General features: G+C 54.2%; 1 protein-coding gene across 2 annotated transcripts in view; it reads right to left on the reverse strand.

Moving 5' to 3' along the window:
- The window catches only part of CATSPERG (cation channel sperm associated auxiliary subunit gamma), a 26,929-nt gene extending 14,180 nt beyond the window's left edge, over positions 1-12,749 (reverse strand). For both annotated transcript variants that reach the window (XR_006891601.1, XM_046682876.1), the window contains exons 1-7: positions 12,726-12,749; positions 10,846-11,129; positions 10,705-10,758; positions 6,816-6,960; positions 6,345-6,471; positions 6,080-6,152; positions 5,054-5,209 (exon numbers count right to left, since the gene is read on the reverse strand). Coding sequence is in view for 1 of the 2 variants with exons in the window: in XM_046682876.1 (XP_046538832.1) it covers positions 5,054-5,209; positions 6,080-6,152; positions 6,345-6,471; positions 6,816-6,960; positions 10,705-10,758; positions 10,846-11,129; positions 12,726-12,738 (852 nt within the window). In the remaining variant the exon portion in view is untranslated. The remainder of the gene's footprint in view (positions 1-5,053; positions 5,210-6,079; positions 6,153-6,344; positions 6,472-6,815; positions 6,961-10,704; positions 10,759-10,845; positions 11,130-12,725) is intronic.
- Positions 12,750-14,671: the final 1,922 nt, after the last annotated feature.

The following is a 14,671-nucleotide window of genomic DNA, read 5'->3' on the forward strand; positions in this document are numbered from 1 at the left end:
CAGCCAATGAGAAACACTACAGCTCAGCCAATGAGAAATGCCACAGCTCAGCCAATGAGAAGCCCTTGCCGCCCTGAACTGTTACTTTCCCCCAATGGACTTCCCCTTACAACAGTCCCTCCATATTGCCCTTTTTCTGTATAAAAGCAGCTCTGGGTAGGCCCAAGGGCTCAACGGTTAAGTGCCCATGTTCTGCTTCAGCGGCTGGGGTTTGCTGGTTTGGATCCCGGGTGCAGACATAGCACAGCTTGGCACACCATGCTGTGGCAGGCGTCCGACATATAAAGTAGAGGAACATGGGCGTGGATGTTAGTTCAGGGCCAGTCTTCCTCAGCAAAAAGAGGAGGATTGGCAGCAGATGTTAGCTCAGGGCTAATCTTTCCCAACCCCCCACCCCAAAAAGCAGCTCCCCTCCTTTGTTTTCTGGATTCACCTGCAGTTCACTGTAGCATGCACCTCCTCAATTGCAATTCTTTTGGTTAGTCCCAAATAAACTTATTTTGAGATAAAATAACAGGTAAATTTGCTTTTCAAGTTGACACACCCAATGTGACTGTATTTGCAGATAGGGCCTTTAAGGAGATAATTAAGGTCCCATGATGTCATAAGGGTGGGGCCCTAATCCTATTGGACTGGGGTTCTTTTTTTAAAAAAAAGATTTTACTTTTCCTTTTTCTCGCAAAGCCCCTGGTACATAGTTGTGTATTTTTTTTTTAGTTGTGGTCCTTCTAGTTGCAGTGTGTGGGATGCCACCTCAGCATGGCCTGATGAGTGGTGTCATGTCCATGCCCAGGATTCGAACTGGCGAAACCCTGGGCCACCAAAGCAGAGCGCACAAACTTAACCACTGGGCCACCGGGCCAGGGACTGTGGTTCTTATATGAAGAGGAAGAGCAGGCAGGCCAGCCCCAGTGGTTCAGCATGCTTGGCTTCGCTGGCCTGGTTTGGCTCCTGGGGGCAGACCAACACCATTTGTCAGCGGCCATGCTGTGGCAGGGGCTCACATACAAAATAGAGGAAGATGGGCAACAGATGTTAGCTCAGGGCAAATCTTCCTCAGCAAAAAAACAGAAGAGGAAGAGACATCACAGGTGAGGAGAGAGGCCTCATCAGAAACCAACCCTGCTGACACCTAGGCCTTGGACATCCAGCCTCCAGAACTATGAGAATACAAATTTCTGTTGTTTAAGCCACGTAGTCTGTGGTATTTTGTTAGGGCAGGCTGCTCAGACTAATACACGGGGTCAGAGGCACAAGTTAATGATTCCACGAAGAAGCAAGCAGCTAAATTCCATAGGACAAAAGGCCTGGCTTCTTAAATTGCCTGAAAAAAGGGTGGTTGGTTGGGAGGAACAGACTTACAGGTGAGAAGACCATTAAAAGACTTAACAACCAATGCAACATATTGATCCTGATTCAAACAAACCAACTTTAAAAGACATTTTTAGATAATTGGGGAAAATTGACCATGGCTGGGTTAGATGATATTAAGGGGTTATTGCTAATTTTGCTGGGTACCATAATGGCATTGTGATTTTATTTTTTAAAAGTCCTCATGTGTTAGAGATACTTCTTCGAGTATTTCAAGAACTTACAGATGAAATGGTATGATGGCTGAAATTTTCCTTAAAATACTCCAGGAAATAAAAAAAATGATGGCCAAAAAAAAAAAAAAAAAAGGAAAATGCTGATAATTATTGAAGCTGGGTTCATCATACTATTCTCTCTACTTTTGTGTCAGATTGAAATTTTCCACCAAAAAGTGGAATTTTCCATTAACTTTTCCAATAAAGAGTATAAATCAGGGGCTGGTTCCATAGCCTAGTGGTTAAGTTCAGTGCACTCCACTTCGGCAGCCCAGGTTCAGTTCCTGGGCACAGACCTATACCACTCATCAGCAGCCATGCTGTGGCAGCGACCCCCAAACAAAATAGAGGAAGACTGGCAGGGGTGTTTGCTCAGGGCCAATCTTCCTCAGCAAAAAAAAAAAAAAAAGAAAAGAAAGAAAGAAAGAAAGAAAGAAAAAAGAAAAATCAAAGCAAAACACTAGGATCTGCTGCTGAGGGAAATTTCATCAAGTTAAGGAGAACTGAACATTCTCACTTCTCCTACACTATTCAGCACCAAAAGAGGGCCCGTGCAAATGTTATTTCTAAAAAAGTCTTGCAATCCAGACTACAGAGGCTGTTGCTGTGCCTGGTGAAACTACCCTGTACCCTCTAAGTCTGTCACTTTGGTTAGCTGTCATACTTAATGTGTTACCCTGTTAATGTTGGAAGTGATGCCTCTGTTTTCTGGAACAAATACTTGGAAATTTTCTTTGTGAAGCTAGAAGAGGATCACCACCTTCCCCTCTTTGCCCACATATGAGAGGAGAGGGAAAAAAGCTGTGAGTCAGCTGGACTCCTTATTTGAGCAAAGTTTGAGACTTCTGACTCGTTTAACTCCATAAGCAGCGGGTTGGGTTTTCCTGGCCATGACTTAGTCCAAGTGGGCAAAAGGTCTAAGCCACACCAAGTGGAAGGAAATGTGTGATTTGGGAGTTAGGGCGTAATGGCAAAGATCTTTCCCACTGAAGGTGGGCCTCTGCCCACAGAGAGGACACAGCCTCGGCCGTTCCAGAGTACAGGGCTGTTTTGAGCATAAAGTCCATACAGCAGAATCAGGTCCAAGAGATGAAGAGAAAGAAATTCAGTCTTGGTGACATTGTTTGAACTCCTGGGTCAAGCTGGACCTGAAGTCCTGAATTTTTTTTTGGTTATATGAACCAACAAATTTCCTCTCCCACTTTTGGCAGATGGCTAGTTGAGCTCCCAAATCCATTTCCCCCATATTCTTTGGTAAGTGAGCTTTAGCAAGGCATGCACCACCCAGGTAGAAATTGTATTTCCCAGACTCCTTTGCAGTTGGATGTAGCCAAGTGACTGACTCCTCACTAGTGGAATGTAAGTGAAATTTGCTGAAAAGAAAATAGCTTGCCCTCCACTTCTGCTCTTTGCCCTTCCCATTGGCTGGAAGATGGATGTGGGCCTGACCCAGCTCCGACCACACAGATGAGATCAACACCTGGGGCCTAGAGGATGGCGAACCAGGAAAACGGACAGGACCTGGGGTCCTGACTTCTGGACTGTGACGAGAATGAGCAATAGCATCTATTTCAGCTGCTCCCTTTCAGGGGTCTCTGTTACAGCATCTAAACCTGACCCACGCAGGGCCGCGCAGGGGGAGCACTCCTAGGGGCAGTCGGGGAAGGAGCAGGGAGCTGAAACGGGAGGAGGAAAATAGCGGAGACAGCAATGTGGGAGAAATCCCCGTGATTCGAGAATGAGAGGAAATGGGCTTTTACTTGGGAGGGATGGAAATTCTCTGGAACCAGGTGGTGGTTGCACATACGAATGCACAGTAGTAAATAGCACTAAATTAGTCACTTTAAAATGGCTAATTTTATGATATTCACCTTGATGAATCTTTGTTTAAAAAAGGCACAAGGATCAGGATGCCTGAAGTTCAAACGGAACTTCTTGTTGCTGTGACAGGAACCCCCTCTCTGCCCTCCGCATCACCATAGCAGCCGCGCGCCCCCTGTGGGAGGGTTTGGGTCCAGGGCTTGTGAAAACTGAGCGATGTCTGAAAGACTCGCCCAGGACAGAGGGAGCTGGCACAGGACAGGGAGAGGGTCCGTGAACTGAACAAATTCAGTGGAACCAGGAATTCAGAGCTAGAGGGAACCGGGAGAGCATTAATCCACTTGGTTCTAAGAAGTCATAGGGGCGCTTTCCACCTGGGAGGGAGGAGGTCCAGGCAATCTTATGGGGTTGCTGTGATGCAAAATTGTTATCTCGGACACAATTAACGACCAGCATCTCCTTCCCCCCAACTTGTGGCAAAGCTACCCTGACTTCTGGGGAGCGATTCTTTCTCTGCTTCTTGTCTTCCCCGCCCTCCTCATTAGGAGGGAGTTTACGACCTGTGCTAAGCCAGCTGGCGCATCCCATGATCTGGTGACACATGACCCAAGCTGCACCAATCAGGACCAAGGAAATAAATATCAGCTTTTTTTTTAAGCTATTTAGGAAATAGATGCTCCCACCCTCTGGCCTGCAAGTTGGGATGATATGAGCCACTTTGAGGATGGGGCTTAACCAGAAGAAGAGGAACTGAAAGCTGGAGTCTTCATTTGAGCCCCAATCAAGCCAGACCTGAAGCCTGATCTGTGCCCGGGCTTTGCTGTTAGGTGCACCTACTAAATCCATTTCTCTTCTTAAACCAAACTGGGCCGGAATTCTGCCAACAGCTGCACCAGCTCAAACGTGTTTCAGTCATTCACACCAAAAGAACCTTCTTCAGACACTCCTTCCCCAATTCTAATAGAATAGACTCACAAGGCCGAATTTGGAGCCCAAGGTATATTGCAGTTCAAAATATTCCAGCGTTTACAAGGTAATGTGGCACATATATACCATCCATGTGTAAGCCCTAAGCAGCACCCCATAATCAGACCCCTTAATCTTTCTGCAGGGCGGCATCCGAATGTGAAATGCAGAATATCTAAGTGGGATGCAGAAAGACTACAAAGAGCCTTTGTTAGCTCGGGTCAGGCTTTCTCAACAAATAGGTTTCAGTCCCAAACTTGTGAAAACACAGTTTTCACAGCTTTTTGGATTCCAGAATTACAAACGGCAGACCGACACACAATCACAGCTGTGACTCCCACGGTACAGTCGCATTCTGGGTCTGCCGATATTGACTGACACAGTGCTCACAGCGGTCCGATGAGGCGAACAGAAACGCCACTCCCGTTTACGGATGGGGACTCTGAGGCCTGGGTGGGCGAAGTGACTTGCCCCAGGTCACGGGCCAGGAGGGGGCAGAACCAGGATTTGAACCCAGGCTGTCCGGCTGCTGTCTGTCTTTCCTCCATGCCCTTTGCCCCTCACGGGGCTGGAAGGTCTTTGGGGACCCCCTCTGTAGCCCCAGGCCCCACCCCGTTTTAGGGGCTGTGGCCCAGGCCCTTCCAGAGGCCCCAGCCCCTGGTCTGTCCCGCCCCACTCACCTCCACCAGAAAGAAGTCCTTGAAGCTGGTGTCGGTCAGGAGGATGGACTTCTCCTCGGGAATGCCGCCCAGGATGAGCACGGGAGACTGGTCCACCGTGTACCACAAGGGCCTCGACGGCACGTTCACAAAGTACCGCGGGATCAGGTGGAAGAGCTGCGGGGGAGGGGCGCGGGGCTGCTCAGCCCTCTCCGGCCTCCATGGGCTCCGCCATCTCATTTGGGCTAAAAGCCAAAGTCCTCACCTGACACAATCTGCCCCGTCACCTCTCTGACCTTAGCCCCCCACTCCCCCCTGGCTCCCTCACTCCAGCCACATGGGCCTCCTCTCTGCTGTGCAGACTCACCAAGTGTGTTCCCACCTCAGGGCCTTTGCACTGGCTGTTCCCTCTGTATGGAATGCTCTTCCCTGGCTTTTGCACGATTCCCTACTCTCCTCCTTCAAGGCTTCACTCAAGTATCAGCCTTCTCCGTTATGCCTTTCTTGACCCCTCCACTGAACAGGACAACCCCCTCCTGCACAGACCCAGCTCCCCTCCCTCCAGACTTTCTCCCAAGCACTTACCACCTCTTAGCCTACTGTGGAATTTACTCGATTTCCCATTTACTGCTTTGGTGTTTGCCTCTCCCACTAGAATGTCAGCTCTAGGGGGGCAGGGCTGTGTGTCTGTGTGTCACTGTTGTGTTCCCTTGGTGGCACACCGTGTGCCCGGGAAGAGGCTGCTGCTTGAACGAATGAGGGAGTGAATGAATGCACAGTGATGAAGAACATGGGTGCAGGGGTCGGGCAGACCCAGCTTCAAGTCTGGGGCCGTATGTACGTGCGGAGACTGGGCAAACGGCGCCAGCCCTTTGGGGCCTCGGTTTCCCCTCTTTACAATGGGCCCCTGGGCGCGCCTTCCCTCACACGGTCACCATCATGCAAGACCGTCAGGAGACGGGTCCCGGGCAGAGCAGTCGCCCTCCCCGGGGCCTGGCGCAGTACGTGCTCCGCGCGGGGTCCGCCCCAGCCCGCGGCCGCGCTCACCTCATTTCCCACAGTGAACTGGGGGGTGTCGCCTTGCTGCCTCTGCAGGAAGCCGTTGATGTTCACCTGGAACCTGGCGCAGGCGTGGGGCAGGCACGGCGACGGTCCCGGGGTCAGCGCTCCCGCCGCGGCCCACAGCCATCCCCGCTCTGTTCCCTCCCTCTGGTCTCCCAGCTTCTTGGGCACCTGGGGTTGGGACGTCCCTCCCGGAGTCTACCACCCTCCCCGCCCCCCCCACCCCCGCCCCGGGCTTGGGAAAGGGCACCTTTGCTTGGGAACGAAGGGCCCCAGGCCGTTGCTGCTGACGTCCACGCGCATGAGCACGCTGCCGTTCTTGACGGGCATGGGCGTGTACCAGCTCATGGCGCACACCTCCTCCGTGGCGCAGCCCCCTGCGCAGGCACCGGGCCCTGAGGCTGCGGGCTCCCCGCGGCTCCCCCAGGCCACAGGACCCCGGGATCTCCCTGCAACTCCCCAGGCCCCCTCTGCGCCCCGGACCACACTGCAGCCTTTGTGTGGCCCCGCCTAGGCCGTGGAACCTGCTGGGGGCTCCCCGTGCCCTCCCTCCAGTGCGTAGACCCCTCTGCGGCCCCCAACACCACCCACCTCCCCGCCAGGCCGTGGGCCCCTCTGATGACCCCAGCCTCCCCTCGAGGTCATGGACCCTGCTGGGGCCCCCAGCAATCCCCCAACACCTCTGCCAGGCTGCGACCCCTCAGGGTGCCCCCAGGCCCACCTTTGTTGGGGAAAGGAGCCGCCTCCATCTGGATCTGCAGCTGCTCTATCTTCCAGTGATGGAAGTTGACTGGGGACTGGAAGGTGACCAGCACCACGGGCTTCAGCCCCGTCAGGTGGCCCTTGCGCACCAGGGCCTCGGAGGACTGAGGGCAAGATGGCCCCACAGACGTATCCTTAAGATAGCCTCTGGGTCCCCCTGCCTTGACCCCACCTTTAGTGGCCTGTCTTCCTGGGCTGGGTGGGGAGAACAGATTCTCCACCACTGGAAGGTCAGAGAACCTGGTGCAGGTTTGGGGCTGGGGTGGGGGCTAGGCCACGGGAGGGGCAGAGGGGCTGTGGAGGGAGTCAGGAGGCCTTCCTGGAGGAAGTGAGTCCAGAGCCAAGGTCTTCAGACAGAATTTGGATGTAGGGAATGCACAGGGAAGTGGGGCACGAGATGAGCAAAATGTGAGGTGGGGATAAACCCAGGACCCGGAACTGCCAGGAGCCTCTCCCCTCACAGCAGCGATTCCTGGGCCGCGCTTGAGGCCTCCACCCTCCCTGCAGAAGTTAGACCCTCTGCCACCCGCAGCGGTCAGAGGATGGCCAGGTTTGGGGCTGGGGCCCGGAATGAGAGTGGGATAGCACAGTTAGACAGAAAGGAACTGGGGACGAGGCCGAGGGAGCAGCAGGGACGCCCCCCCAGAGATGCCAGGGTCCTGGCTGCACTGAGAAGGGCAGGCAGGGCTTAGAGTGGAGACGGAAGGCGGGAAGGAGAGGGGTGTGCCAGTGGATGGAACAGCATAAGCAAAGGCTCAGAAGCATCCCCAAGAGACGGCTGCGCTCAGGCCACTGTGGGCAGGGCTGGGGGTGGGCTGCACAACCACCTTCACACAGGCCTCCATCCTGAGGAGTGCCCTGGCCAGGGCCCTTCCAGTCCTGCTGGCCACACCTGTCCCAGCCCTGCCTCTGGGCTTCCAATCGCAGGGCAGCAGGTACTGGCGGGGGGTGACCTCCTCCCTGTCAGGGCGACGGTGTCCCTGTCCACCCTCGACTCCTGCTTGGACCATGCACAGCCTCTTCTTGCTTGCTCTGCTCCCCCACAGCAGGTGGGAGTGCGGGAACACCTGCGTCAGAGTGCGTCCCTCCTCCCACCTCCGCCAAGAACCTTCTCCTGAAGCCAAGTCCTCACTGTGGTCCCCGAGGCCTTAAGACTCTGCCCCATCCCCTCCCTGGCCTGTCTCCTCCACTGCCCCCTGGCTCACTGCCACAGCCACATGGGCTTCTTCCCTACTTCGGCTGTGGCGCTGCTGTTCCCTCCGCCTGGACTGCTTCCCCCAGTTCTCCGCATGGTCGTCCTTTTCCACCATTCAGGTCTCTGCTCAACCACCCGGCTAACACCTCCTTTCTAACATATCGCCTCATTTTATTTTCTTCTTCGTCGCACTGGTTACTGTCATAAATTATTATTATTATTATTATTTTGGTGAGGAAGATGGGCCAAGCTAACATCCATTGCCAGTCTTCCTCTTTTTGCTGAGGAAGATTAGCCCTGAGCTAACATCCCTGCCCATGCTCCTCTAATTTATGTGGGATGCCACCACAGCGTGGCTTGATGAGTGCTGCATAGGTCCACACCCGGGATCTGAACCGGTGAACCCCAGGCTGCTGAAGTGGAGCACACAAACTTAATCACGACACCACGGCCCCACATAAATTATTTTATATATTTACTTGCTGATTGTCTGCTTCCCTGGTGGGCTGAATCCATAAGAAAAACATGGCCTGTTGTTGATCATTGTATCCCTCCCATTGTAAACAAAGAGGATCTGACCCATGGTAGGTGTTGAATGAACAGTAAAGGTACTATTATCAAACTTTTACAGATAAGGAGAGAAGGTTCATGGAGTAAAACTCTCTACCTGAGGTCACATTCTGGAAACTTGTTGCTGTCGTGCACTGAGCCCTCTGAAGCCCTGTGCTAGGTGCTTCGCACATATTCAATCATTTCATGAAGTGGGTATGATCATGATGGAACCCTTGCTAAGGATGAGGAAACTTTGATACAGAGAAGTTAAGTAACTTGCCTGAGATCACACAGCTGTTTTGTAGCAGCTGTGTGAACCCAGGCAGCCTGGCTCCAGAGCCCAAAGTATTATCTATCACGCTATGCTCCCTCCAAATCAGTGTTAGTCAGTGGCATATTCCAACCCAGGTCTGCAGCCTGGTCTAGACTACAATGTTCTACTGTCCTCTAAAAGCTTACTGGAGCCAAAACAATCTTTAAAAAGAGAAACAAAGTTGGAGGACTCAAACTCCCCAATTTGAACATACTACGAAGCTAGAGTAATCAAGACTGTGTGGTGCTGGCATATGGATGGACACATAGAACAATGGAATACAGTTATTCCCAGAAAGAAATCCTTGCATGTATGGCCTATTGATTTTTGACAAGGGTGCCAAGACAATTCAACAAAGAAAGAATAATGTTTTCAACAAATGGTACTGGATAATCACATACAAAAGCTGGACCCCTACCTCACACCATATACAAAAATTAACTCCATGTGGATCAAAGACCTAAATATAAGAGCTAAAACTAAAAAACTCTTAGAAGAAAACATGGGAGTAAATCTTCCTGATCCTCGGTGGGTCAAGGCCTTCTGAGACAACACCAAAAACATGAGCAACAAAAGAAAAAAATTGATAAATTGGATTTCATCAAAATTAAAGACGTTGGTGCTATTTTGTGGTATGTGAATTATACCTCAATAAACATAAAAATTTCGTGCTTCAAAGGACACCATCAAAAAAGTGAAAAGACAACCCACAGAATGTGACAAAATATTTACAATTCCTATATCTGATGAGGAACTAGTATCCAGAATATGTAAAGACATTTTACAACACAACAATAAAAAGACAACCATTTTATAAATGGGCAAAGGATCCAAATAGACATTTCTCCAAAGAAGAAAGATAAACTGCTAATGAGTATATGAAAAGATGTTCAACATCATAGTTATGAGGGAAATGCAAATCAAAACCACAGGAGGTACCATTTCACACACACTAAGATGGCTATAACCAGAAAGGCGGACAGTAACAGGGCTGGGTGAGGCTGTAGAGAAGCTGGAACCCTCACACATTGCTGATAGGAATGTCGACTAGCGCAGCTGCTCTGGAAACCCCCGTGGCAGTTCCTCAGAAGTGAAACAGACTCAGCACATGACCTAGAAATTCCATCCCCACAGGGGTACAGAAGAGAGCTGAAAAATGTTTGCACAAAAACTTGCACACGCATGTTCATAGCAGCATTGTTCATACCAGCCAAAAAAAAGAGTGGCAATAACCCAAATGTCCACCAAGGAATGAATGGATAAACAAAATGCACCTCCAAACAGTTTAACATTATCAGCCATACAAAGGAAATACGGACACAGCCTACAACATACATACATGAACCTTGAAAACCAGCTAAGTGAAAGAAGCCATATTGTATAGGATTCCATTTCTACGAAATGTCCAGAATAAGCAAGTTCAGAGGGACAGAAAGTAGATTAGTGGTCTCCAGGACCTGGAGGGATGGGGGTACAGTTTCTTTTTGAGGTGATGAAATGTTCTGGAATTAGATAATGATGCTGATTGCACAACTTTGTGAATATACTAAAAACGATTGCACCGTACACTTGAAATGGTGAATTTTGTGGTATGTGAATTATGTCTCAATTTTTTTTAATGGGAAAAAAAAAAAAAAAAAAAAGCTTACTTGAGCATCTATCTGGTGGGATACAGGGATCTTCTTGAATCCTTAAGGTCCCCAGGGTCTGGAGGCACCACCACTATTAAAAGGTTACAGATGGGGAAACTGAGGCCCATACAGGATGACCCCTGCTGCACCCACTTACCTTGCCCTTGCAGGTGTAGTTTATCTTCAGGTAGTAAGGGAAGCCCAGGTATTTCTGCAAGCAGAGGTTGGGCAAACGTCCAGAGCCCAGAGGGGTGCGGGTCCAGGACCTCTCCCGTTCCCCTGACCCCGGGCCCCTCACCTCGTCCCGGTTGATGGGCGCGTCCACCAGCTGGCTGAACATGCTGTCCACTGTGTCCAGGGGCTCTTGATCGGAGAAGCGGTCGCTCTCGCCCTCCTTGCCGACCGTCGTGAACTGGTTTAGGACAACCTGCCAGTTGCACGTGTGGATCTCGTGCATCGCCAACAGCCTCCACGGCGCCCACAGCACCGCCAGCAGTGCCCACAGCGCCCGCAGGACTCGGAGTCGCGGCCACGCAGGCCCAGCAGGGAACATCGCGGGGCAGCGCGCAACGCGGCTGGACCCTGGGGAAGGCCGGGGTCAACAACCACCGGCCAGACTGCGCTGGGGGGCCGTCTTCTGAGACCCCGCCTCGCTCCTGCGCCTCGCCCCGCCCCTGCTCCTGGCCCCGCCTCTGCTCGGACTTGGGGCCCCGCTCCGGCTCTTGCTCCGGGCCCCGCCCCTGCTCTTGCTCCCGGCTCCATCCCGGCTCTTGCTCCTGGCTCCACCTCTGCTCTTGCTCCTGGCTCCATCCTTGCTCTTCCTCCCGGCTCCATCCCAGCTTCTGCTCCTGGCTCCGCCTCTGCACTTGCTCCTGGCTCCATCCCTGCTCTTCCTCCCGGCTCCATCCCAGCTTCTGCTCCTGGCTCCGCCTCTGCACTTGCTCCTGGCTCCATCCCTCCTCTTCCTCCCGGCTCCATCCCAGCTTCTGCTCCTGGCTCCGCCTCTGCCCCAGACTTCGCCCCTGCCCCACGCCCTGCATCTGCTCCTATTTTGGATCCCACCTCTGTGACTCCAGGTCCCGCCTCTACTTTGGCTCCTGGCCACGGCCCTGCTCCTGGTTTCGCCCCGCCTCCTCGCCCTTAACCCTGGCCCACACTTGTTCTTTGCTCCGCCCCTGCTCTGCATCCCGCCCCTACTCTTCTCGTGGTCTCGGTCTGTGTTTCTCGCTTTGGCTGCGCCCCTCCTATTTTCCCCAATCCGGCTACTGCCTCTGGTCGCGCACCTGCACCTGGCTCCGCCCCCTCGTCTTGACCTGCCCCCCCAGTTCTCTTCGCACCGCCCCCTTCTCCTCGCTGTGGTCCTGCCCAGGTACAGGCTCCTGCACCTAGCCTCGCCCCTCTCTCGGTCCTGGTCCCGCCCCTTCCCAACGCCCCGCCCCTTCCCCACGCCCCGCCCCTTCCCCTGTCCCTGCCTCTGTTTCTCGCCCGGAGCTTGCTCCTCGCTCCGCTTCCACTCCTTCCGCCGTTTTTCCTCGACCCGATCCTGTTCTTCGACCCGCCCCTTATCTACCCGCCCTTTCCCCTCGTCCTGGGCGCGCTGTTCTTCCCGAGGATGCTCCTCGCCCCGCCCCCGCCTATGGCCCCGCCCCTTCTCTTTCGAGACCTTCTGTTTGCCTTCAGATCGCTTCTCGCCCCCGGCCTTCCCCACGCTGCGGGATCCCTCCTCGCCTTTCGCCCTCTGCTCACCTTTCGCCCTGTCCTCTCCTTTCGCCCTGTCCTCGCCTTTCGCCCTGTCCTCGCCTTTCGCCCTGTCCTCTCCTTTCGCCCTGTCCTCTCCTTTCGCCCTGTCCTCTCCTTTCTCCTTCTGCTCGCCTTTCCCCCTCTGCTCGCCTTTCGCCCTGTCCTCTCCTTTCGCCCTGTCCTCGCCTTTCGCCCTGTCCTCTCCTTTCGCCCTGTTCTCTCTTTTCGCCCTGTCCTCGCCTTTCGCCCTGTCCTCGCCTTTCGCCCTGTCCTCTCCTTTCTCCCTCTGCTCGCCTTTCTCCCTCTGCTCGCCTTTCGCCCTCGCCTCTCCCTGCACCTTCTCCTCTTGCACCGCCGGCGCTCCTTTGTCGCTCGGCAACTTCCCGATCCTCACCTTCCCCGGGAACCGCAACACCTTTTCGCCCCGCCCCTTCTCACCATCCGTTTCCATGCCCTGGACGGCTGCCGGCTCAGCGCTCCGCCCCTTCTACCCCGCCCCTCCTCATAGCCCCCTCCTCCTCGCCCCGCCCTTTCTCCGCCCCTCCCCTCCTCGGCTCGGTCCTCGCCTCTCCTCCCTCTCCCCAGCCTCCTCCCTCCTCTTCGCCCCCTCCCCTCCCCGCCCCTTCTTAATCCCTCCCCCGCCCCCCGCCTCCCTCCCTGGGATGGCCCCAGGCACCTCCCTCTTTCCCCCGCCCCGCGGTACCAGTCACTTGGTTAAAACCGGTCAACCGTCACTCGGCCGCTCCAGTCCCGCCCCTCTTGCCCGGTTTCAAGATGGCCGCCCGCACTTCCACCGCCGCCACCCGCCTCCACGAGGTCGCTCCGCGCGCGTCTCCATGGCAACGCGTATCCCTCCGGGCGCCCGCGGCGGGCGCGTGGCCCGGCCGGCAGGGGGCGCTGGAGGCGGCGTGTACGCGCGGAGGGCCTTCGAGGAGTTTCCATTGGTTATGCGCAGCCGTCCTTCTGCGCAATCAGGCTTTCCCATCGAAAGTTTTACTCCTAAAAAATAAGGTGGGTCTCCTTGTAGGAGCTGTTCTGACTGCGGCTTAACACCCTCCTCGACAGAACAGGGACAAAAACAGTTATCGTGGGAAGTCTGTAAGATGACACGTGCAGAGCGTGCGGCACAAGCAAATATTCAATAAGTTAACAAGTTTCTTTTGGGTCCTGATGCCCGACAGTGTGACTCCCGGCGTGACCTCTGGATGAGCCGCGCCGCTGGCTTGGCTCCACCCCGTGGCGTCCGAGCTTTCCCAGGAGGACTGGTTGGAGCAGGTGCTGCGGCTCCGCGCGAGTTTTTGCTTCGGCGGGTCTGAGGCGGGGCTCGAGGATTTGCATTGCTGGCTGGCAATTCCAGCTGATGCTGATGTTGGCGGTCTGGGGACCACCCCTTGGGAGCCAGCGCTCCCGTCCCCTGCGTGACTCGCCAGGACCTCGAGGAAACACCATGCTCAGCTGGTTTGCAGAGCCCTGCGGAACCTCCTCCCCGCCGTCCTTCCTGTCTGACTCACGTGCTCTCTCTGTAGGCCCCAGCCCAGCCACACCGGGCGGCGTGGACATCCCTGATGGGGCGAGCTCCGGCTCCCCCCCGGACTGCACGCGCTCTACCAGCTTCTGGCGTGACGCCGCCCCGGCTGCCCGCTTTCCTTCCTTCGGTCGTGTCTGGGCCACAGGACCAGCCCCCACCGCTCCCCCGACCACCCTAGGCCGTGACTGTCTAGGAACGGGTCTGTTTCCACAGCATCACGGCCTTCCTGGGCACTGTTGACCCCAACTCAGTCGGACACAGCGCAGAATAGGTGTTCTATGTAAATGAACGGAGGATGGAAGTCTCTGCGCCCCAGCCCGCGCCCACAGGTCAGGGAGGGGTGACTTCATCTGAGGGAATCAGCGGCTGCGTACCTGAGCCCTTGCCGTTGCGCAGAGTCAGAGAGCCTGGGGTCTCCTCCTGGCACCCCGCGCTCAGCAATACAGCCCCTCCAGGAACAGGAGGCTTCGTTCCATCTTGACGGCCCAAGGTACGCTTTGCAGCATCATTTATGGCAGCGAAAGACTGGCAACCACGTATGTCCATTAACCAGACATGGAAATAGTTTATGGCACGCGGGTCCTAGAGGAGGCTCTGCAGACGTCAAAAAGGATCTGAGACCTCCTGTGTGTCTCTGGAACGATCTCTGGACTACACGGGCTTGGTGAGAAACGCCAGGTGCAAAACTGAGTATAGTATTGGAAAAAGGATAGAAACATTATATATTTACATATAACATACAATAAGGCAAGGTGCAGACAAGAGAATAATAGTCATTAGCTACCAGTTTATTGAGGCCCAGACACTGTTCGAAGAGCTTTCCAGATATTAAGTTGCTTAATTCTCTAACAAGCCC

Source organism: Equus quagga, chromosome 13 (genome assembly GCF_021613505.1).
Source record: "Equus quagga isolate Etosha38 chromosome 13, UCLA_HA_Equagga_1.0, whole genome shotgun sequence".
NCBI lineage: Eukaryota > Metazoa > Chordata > Mammalia > Perissodactyla > Equidae > Equus > Equus quagga.